General features: G+C 48.7%; 1 protein-coding gene and 1 non-coding gene across 2 annotated transcripts; one reads left to right on the top strand and one right to left on the bottom strand.

Moving 5' to 3' along the window:
• Nucleotides 1–3,793: 3,793 nt before the first annotated feature.
• On the top strand, nucleotides 3,794–3,867 carry EI90DRAFT_t191. Its single transcript has one exon. It is a non-coding gene; the product is annotated as a tRNA-Ala (tRNA).
• An 849-nt stretch (nucleotides 3,868–4,716) lies between these two features.
• Nucleotides 4,717–7,220, bottom strand: EI90DRAFT_3128251 (uncharacterized protein; the record flags this gene model as incomplete). The annotated part of the gene is made up of 6 exons (XM_039064074.1): nucleotides 4,717–5,496; nucleotides 5,577–5,768; nucleotides 5,849–6,138; nucleotides 6,194–6,263; nucleotides 6,652–6,920; nucleotides 6,977–7,220. 6 exons carry the CDS (start codon nucleotides 7,218–7,220, stop codon nucleotides 4,717–4,719), a joined length of 1,845 nt encoding a protein of 614 aa, XP_038912732.1.
• Nucleotides 7,221–8,772: the final 1,552 nt, after the last annotated feature.

Below are 8,772 nucleotides of genomic sequence, written 5' to 3'. Positions count from 1 at the left end.
GGGGTAGTGTCTGAGTGCTTGTAGTCTTGGGGACAGTGCTTTGCAGGCAGTACTGCTAGCTTGTCTTCCAGGGAGGTCCACCCAGTGTGTCGATTTAGGGTGAGTTAGTCAGGACCAGGGTCACAGTGAGTCCGAAACCCTAGGTGCCCTTTCCACCCCCCTTCTTCTTTCCCTTTGGTGAGGGAGCAGCTGAGAGTGACATGGCAACCCCTGACTGTGGTCTAGCCGTCCTCCCCATTTGCAATGTCTATCCCAAAGAGAGGGATAGGGACTACACCCACATCAATCTGCAAAACTTCTGCCTGGTCTTCACCCAGGAACAGCTTGCATTGTCCCTTCGAGCCACTTGCCTTGCCACTCCTGTTCTCCATGCAGGCACACTAGTCGACATTGAGGCCATCCATAAGGACATCATTGCTGCCCTTCCCACTGATTCCACCATTGCTCAACACCTCACTTCCCCAATTCCCACAGATTCATGCTGGTCACTAGATAATAATGGTTTGCTTGGGTTAGACAACTGCATCTATGTGCCAGATGCTAACAATCTCTGTCTGTGGATTCTGAGGTATAAGCATGATCACTCCCTGTCTGGACACTTTGGGAAAAGCCACACTCTTGACCTGATCTGTCAAGAGTACACTTGGCCAGGCATCCACACGTTTGTCAAAGATTACATCACTTCCTGTACTGCCTGTGCCCATGCAAAGGTTCCATGCCACAAGCCCTATGGTCTGTTGAAACAACTCCCCATCCCTGAACACCCTTGGAACTCCATCTCCATGGACTTCATTGAACAACTTCCACCTTCCACCAGCTTCACCGCCATACTAGTAGTTGTGGATCACCTCTCCAAGCAATGCATCTTTATCCTGACCCATGATACTATCATGGCACCTGAACTAGCTAAGTTGTTGTTGTTCCTTCTTCATTGGGGTTCTGGCACACGTCACCTCTGATAGAGGATCCAAGTTCATCTCTCACTTCTTTTGTTCTTTGGGTAAGGCCCTTGACTGTTATAACTGGGCGAGGGCAGACGATTCCAGAGGGGAACCAGAGACTTAGCAAGGAGGGACCTTGGCCTCAGTGACTCATGCAGAGTGCTGTGCCATTGCTGTTTGTCCATTTGGTCCTTAATTTCAGAAGCAGTGAAAGGAAGTCTCTAGGGGGCATTTCTGGTCAATTTTAGACTGAAGGTCCAAAATGAGTATGTACAAGCACCTGTATATAATGGAGAGACAAAAGCACAAGGAAAATCAAAGGGGGTCCAAATCAGAACAAAGGTGTCCAAACGGGGACAAAGGGATGACAGAAGCGGAGTGGCACTGAAGGTCATAGGTTAGAACCTGTGGTACATCTGAAAGGAGATAGGGAGGGCAAAGCCCAGAGGGGCAGGAGGATGAGGTGAAGTGGGGATGATGACTAACTGGCTAAAATGGAGAGAAGCAGCAGCCCAAATAAGGATGAGGGAAAAGTGCAAAAGATACATTACAATCAGCGAAAGTGCCAAGTATGGTCTGTGGAGCTTGGAGGTTGCAGAGCTTACGGAGGTTGCAGAGGCGGGGTTGAAAGTCCAAGGGATGTTGGCAATGGTGTTTATGTAGAATGAGGTCACCAATGCAATGGACTTAAGCTGAGGTGGAGTCAAAGTCCAAGGTCGGAACTATGACAGAAGGAGAGGAGTGAGGGGAGGAATGAGAAGGGGGGTAAGAGGAGGAATGATGTCAGGTCCAAAGATGAATATCGGAGCGGATGGAGGTAGGGTAGGAGAGGGACAGAAGGGTGGAGTAAGAGGAGGTGATGTGAGGATCGAGGAGGAGTGTGGTGTGAGGAGTTAGGAGGAAGGTGGTGAGAGGAGTGATGTTTGGTCCAAAGGTGAATATCGGAGTGGACAGGGATAGGGTAGGACTCTGGAGATGGTGAAGTGGAGGGTCTGGGAGTTGGATCGGGATTGGGTTTGTATGGATATGACATTGACATGCAACTCCACTTCACCTCTGGCTATCACCCTGAAGGCAATGGTCAGATGGAATGCACAAATCAGACATTGGAGCAGTACTTACATGTTTATTGTAACTACCAACAGGACAACTGGTCTGAGTTGCTCCCTCTCACCGAGTTTGCCTGCAATAATGCACCAAGTGCTACCACTGGCATCTTGCTGTTCTTTGCCAACAAGGGTTATCACCCAACCATCTCTGTCCATCTGTCAGGGCACACCTGCCTGACCCAGCTCCACCCAGCCCCACCTGACCCAGTACCCCACTGTCCACCCCTCCTCACCTCCTCCCTCTTTTCCTTTCTCCCTCCTCAATCCTGCTTCCTCACTTCCTTCCTATTTTACTTCTTCTTTATTTTCTCTTTACTTTACATGGATGACCTTTTCTGTACCAATGTACCATTGACCCATTCACTGTCATATCCATCCACAGCCATCGTCCTTCACTACCTCTGGTCCCTCCGGACTACCTCTGCTCCTTCTTCAGAGCTCCTGTATTCCACAATCACCTCCACTTCCCTCGATGGTCACCACCCCCTCTTTTCAATATATTTCCTATGCCTCCCTAAGTACAGAGCCCCAAAGGCTTCCGGACAGCTCCGATGTCTGCTAGCGCACTCCCGCCTCCACTGGGCAATTCACTCGCTTGCCCTGCAAGCACACCTTCGGGCCTATCCCTCCTTTCTGTTTCTGGATTATCGCCTACCATTCCGCTAACCCCGTAACCCAACTTGTCGGTAATATTCAATTGACTAATGTTTAACTCTGTTAGCTCCGCTCCGCTCAGCCCCACCATTTACAGGCCCACTGTCATATCCATCCCCGGCCAATGACTTCCAATCCCTCCGATCCCTCTGGTCTACCTCCACTCTTTCTTCACTAACCTCGGAGCTCCTGTATTCCGCGATCCCCTTGGTACCCCTCAATGGTCACCACCCCCTCCTTTCAATTTATTACCTATGCCTCCCTAAGTATGGAGCCCCGAAGACTTCCGGACAGCTCCGACGTCCACTAGTGCACTCCCACCTCTGCTGGGCAATACACTTGCCTGCCCTGCAGAGCCCACCTTTGGGCCTATCCCTCCTTTCCATTTCTGGGTTATCACCTGCCTTTCCGTTAACCCCATAACCCGACTCGTTGGTAACATTCAGTCAGCTAATGTCTAACCCCGTTAGCTCTGCTCCGCTTGGCTCCACCATTTGCAGACCCATCTTCGCTGTAACTATATATATATCCAACTTGTACATAGGTTACACTTCAGTAATAAAATCTACCCCCCTTCAGTTCTGGTTGCCAGTTAGTAAGTTAGGGCACAGACGTGTTACTTGGCACAGTGCTCCTGGCACAAGTCGCTGAGGCCGAAGCCCTCCGCTACAGAGACACTCCTTCATCTCAACCCGGTCTCTGACACCCACCCTCACTGTAACTACAGTATACTCAACTTGTACATAGGTTACACCTCAATAATAAAATCGACTAGAGTTGACCCCCTTTTAGTTCTTGTTGCCAGTAAGTAAATTAGGGCACAGACATGTAACTTGGCACAGCGCTCCTGGCTTGAGTCACTGAGGCCGAAGCCCTCTGCCACGGAGACAATCCTTCATCTCAATCTGGTCTCTGACACACAGCGCGCCCACGACACACCCAGTCCAGGCACCTGTAAGGAGTGGTAACCCCACCCTTTACTTTCTTATCTCATCGTTCATTCGTCTTGCATCACAGCAAGCCAAAGAAAAATCAGCACATCTAATTTTACAGCACATATTGTGTTGAAATAACCACCTCAGCCTAACAGGGTGTATGGTGTAATGGCAGTGCACACTGAGTTCGCGATCCAGAAGACTGGAGTTCAATTCCCAGTATGTCTAACTTTTAGGTTTTCCCTAAAAAGACCACGTGCAAATTCCAACACATATCAGGATCAACTCGGTAAAGGACAATTTAGGGAAATGATGGGTGCCCATCAGTGTGTCCCAATGGGACCCACTTCACTCAGACCAAATATGGCAGGCCCTTTGACCACATTCACTGTAAGCATCACCATGTTCACTGCTGTCAAAATATGTAGACATTGTTAGAGACCGGAAGTGAGATGAAGGAGTTGTCTCCATGATGGAGGGCTTTGGCCTCAGTGACTCAGACCAGGAGCGCTGTGCCTAGTTACACGTCCATGCCCTAATTTACTTACTGGCAGAGAGAACTAAAAAGGGGGATCAACTCTAGTCGATTTTATCACTGGGGTGTAATCTATCTACAAGTTAAGTATATATAGTTACAGCAAGGGTGGGCCCGTGAATGGCAGGACCGAGCAGAGCAGAGCTAACGGAGTTAAATGTTAGCCGACTGAATATTACCAACCAGTTGGGTTATGGGGTTAGTGGAGTAGCAGGCTATAACCCAGAAACGGAAAGGAGGGATAGGCCCGAAGGTAGACTTGCAGGGCAAGCAAGTGAATTGCCCAGTGGGGGTGGGAGTGTGCCAGTGGATGTCGGAGCTGTCTGGAGGCCTTTGGGGCTCTGTACTTAGGGAGGTGTAGGTAATATATAGAAAAGAGGGGGTGGTGACCATCAAGGGAGTCGGAGGTGATTGCGGAATATGGGGGCTCTGAGGTTAGTGAAGAAGGAGCGGAGGTAATCCGGAAGGATCGGAGGTAGTGGAGGACGATGGCTGTAGATGGATATGACAGCTAGGGGTAGGTTGATTGGGTGGGCCGTGGCTCAGAGGAAAACATCTGAGTCTGCATCGTTGGCATCAAGCTCATTGACGGCCTCATCAAGCTCATCATTGCTGAGCTCCACCAGATCATGCCTAACCCCAGAATGGGAGGTAGCACCAAGATGCCGTTCAATGTCAAACCCAACGTCATCCTCGCTTTCGGAGTTGGATCCAAGGTAGGCGATTGGAGGGGAGTTGACATGCTTGCGCGAAAGGTGATCAGTCGGTGATGATGGGATGTCAACGATAGTTGTCAAATGGAAGTTGTGCTTGACCCGGTGTTTGACCTGACGTTGACCATGAGTGCATGACAGCAATGATGTGATGTTGATGACAGTTGTTGAATGGCGATTGAGTTTGACTTGGCATTGACCATGAGTGGGTGATGATGACGCGATGACAGGCGACGATGAGGATATGTTGATGAGTGGGGCACAGATTGGTATGCTCAATCTTGCTGAGTTGATGGCGACCTTGAGTGTCCTTGGCTTCAGGGTTGGGGTGGCAGGTGAAGATGAAGTGATCTTGAATGTACTGGGCCCTGGGGTTGGGCCAGCAGGTGAGTCAACATGGGGTGACTCAGCAGTCTTCATGTGTTTGGGGTTGTGAAGGGGTGAGAGAGACCGAGAGTATTTTTTTGCAGTTGCTGAGGTGACATCTGCGTGTTTGAAAGTGTGAGGGGGCGAGTGGGACTGAGGGCGTTTCCCATGTTTGATGTGTGATGGGTCAAATAGATTGTGATGGGGTGGCCTGTCCAACGTTACACCTGCCCTACCTTCGCTCTGAATATACAAATAAAATGTAATGATAGAATAAGTATGAATGGTTGGAAAGGAAGATAGATAAAAAATGCGAGGCATACCAGACAGTTAGCCCATAGACTGAGGGCCTCATTTGACAAACGCAGATGGCCCCATTCTGCCTTCGGGTGGGGGTAACAGTGACAAGAATGCCTACTGCACAGAGTGGCTTCTAAGAGTTGGCAGAATTTCTCTGAACGCAAGGCAGTGGCTGGGCCAGCTTTAGAGTCAGTAGATGATTTCTTTCCCTTGGCCTTTTTCGTAGTTTTAGAGCGACAGCAGACTAGGGATTGATTACTGAGTAATCGTATGGAATTGAAAATAAATGACTTACAAGGTTGATGATCTTCAGGTGCTTTTGCTCGAAAGTGCAGGACTGAATGCAGCGCTGGTGCTCCAGGCCGGCTGCAAGGGTACCTGCACAGTCAATGGGGACAGGGTCATCCCTTACCTTCATTTTAGATGTTTTATACGCAATTCTGTGAACTTCAAGGTTCACACCCATCTCAGATGCGATCGTCAATAGTGCATGTTTGGGAGTCCAGGACTTGGGGACATCCAAGACATGGGAAACCGTGTCCTTGGAAGGGTCCATGGTGTGGAGGGGTAGGTCGATTTGAAGGCCTGGGAGTCGTGTTGTATAATTAAATAGTTGCTAATGAAAATCAGTTTGACTCACCAAAGTGGAGCTTGGCTCCAGAGGATTTGCTGGTTGTCTTCACATCGGGTCCATTGGTTGATGATGCAGTCTGAGTGGCAGTGCCAGATGAGGTAGTGTCAGGGCTCGGTCCTCGATCAGGGACAGCCCGACCTCAGTCCTAGGTGTGTGCGGTGTTCCAGGTGGTTGGGCGCTAGACCCTGTCCTCAGCTCCTCAAACTCACTGAAGGGACTAAGCGGGGATTGAGTTGTCATGTATTACAGAGGGTAACTACAACTTGCCTAAGCGGGGATTGAGTTGAGAAGAAGGGTAAGTTTCCCTATTCCCCGCTTGGCTACTATAAAAAGGAAGTGTACTGTACAGTTCATAACGTGACTCCGGGTAGAAGCCGAGCGTGTTCCCGCGACTCGGAAAAGGTGTCACATGGGTTAAGGCGAGTTGCTCGCCTTAACCCACGTGATTTTTCCTGCGGGCTCACATGCGGGCTGAAGCTGTGAGAGGTATGTAGGGATGGGGAGGTCTGGGGAGTGGGGGAAGTCTGGGAAGGTGGTTCTGGGGTGTGGTTGGGTGCCCTGACAGCGGGGTCAGGGGCCGATCCCTGACAGGTAGAAGGCTGAGTGATCATGCCTTCGACCCGACTGATGATTTCGGCTAGCATGGTTGGCACATTTGATGTTGCTGGGTTATGAGTAAGATAGTTTTGAATGCGTTTGCAGATGCCACCATTCAAAGACAATACATGATCCCCTGTAGAACATAGAGAAAGCTGAGGTTGGAACAGATGTAAACAAGAAATAATGCACAATCATCAGGTACCCACAAGGACACCTGATCAGTTCGGCCCTTGCCATCAATGAGGGCATCCAGCACAATTGTGGAATTGTCTGGTAAATAATTTGCATGTCCATTGACAAGTAATTTCGAGAGAGCATCCTCACAAGTTTTGGGTAGTGGGATAAGATCCGTTGCCCCAAGTAGATATGCAGCAGGCCATATAGAACGTTTCTCACTGTTCTCTGCCCAGAATTTAATATCTAATTTGTTCATCACAGTGAGAAAGCAGTGGGACTTCAATACTGAACCTCAGAGCCAGTGCGGGGGGAAAGAGCTATGGAACGTTGCATTTTATATCTGGCCATCATCACTGATAGCCATGGACTACTTAGAAGCGCTGTTGACATTAGATCTATGCTTTGTATAAACAACAACAACAACAAACATCGAGTTGCTGCACGTGGAACATGGCAAAGGCACTTTTGATGCTAGCTGGGACCCCAGCAGAGGATGCCATTGCCATATATAGTTACAGTGTTTACAGGCACTGAACAAGTATTATATTGATTTCTAATTTTTGTTGTGGAATTTATGCCATTTTTGGATTCCCACACAATCTCCATAGATCATTTATCCAAATCGGACATGCCGATTTTTCTTTGGCTTGCTGTAAACATGTACAAACAATGTAATTACAATAACATGGGAATTTGGGAAAAGGCAAGGAAGCTTTTTTCCTCCCCATTGTTGAATAATCATAGCTCTATACAGCTTAATATTCAATGAACTGAGGACTGAGGCTAACTGGGGTTGGAACCTACACCAATGTAAGTGCTGACCTTGTATCTCCTAGTTCCTCAAGTCCATCAAAGAGATAAGCTGTATAGAGCTATATTTCGACAGGTGTGGAGGAAATGAGTTAAACTCCATTCATCTCACACTCTGTTATATAAATATGTAATTACATTGTTGTACATTATTTATAGCAAGGGAACAAGGATGGTCGGCCTCAAGGAACACCATTCCTTACAACCAACCCCTTACAGCACCCTGGGTGACTTCCCACTGTGCCCAGCATGCATGCTCACACCAGATGCCCTTGGGATCTCCCATAGAGACACCCGGGCAGTTACAGCTGTGTGCGAGGGTGACATGGCATCCATCATGTGACCCAAGCCACATGTACATAAAGATACCTGAAGTGGGAACCAAATAAGTAGCCTTCTTCTCATCTTTCCACTTCAGGTAAGTAGTATAGCATTCCAATTTTAATAACAATTTCAGTCTAAGTGGCCAGGGACTGTTGTCCTGCATTGGGCCTGTCAGTATGCATGCCCGATCCACCCCCCACCAGGCTCTCAACCCTGGATGAGTCCCTGACACCATCCCAAATGAGACCTCTCCTCCACCCATGCTCAGGAGTATTCTGTGGATCTTGATTCCCTGCACCAATTTCTTTGCAAAGAAATGTGTCAGGCTCAAGAATGTTACCAAGGCCCTGCCGATGCTCACCGAATGCCTGCCCCACTATTCGAAGTCAGTAGCTCAGTTTACATCAAAGCTAAGTACTTCTGCTCTACTCGACCTTCGAAAAAGCTTTCAGAAAAGAACCTTGGGCCCTTTGAGATCATCATGCAGCCCAGTACACATTTCCACACCCTCCAAATTCCTAAGACCTTGAAATCCGTTCACCCTGTTTTCCATGTCTCTCAGCTCGAACCGTCTGTCCCCAACATCATTCCCAACCACATACAAATGCCACCACCACCAATTGAGGATGATGGAGAACCTGAGTATGAAATCTCCAAGATACTGGACTCCAAAA

This window comes from Cantharellus anzutake (genome assembly GCF_015039405.1).
Source record: "Cantharellus anzutake strain C23 chromosome Unknown EI90scaffold_48, whole genome shotgun sequence".
Classification (NCBI taxonomy): Eukaryota; Fungi; Basidiomycota; class Agaricomycetes; order Cantharellales; family Hydnaceae; genus Cantharellus; species Cantharellus anzutake.
Note: the sequence above shows the minus strand (reverse complement) of the source record. Positions and strands in the feature narration are given on the sequence as shown.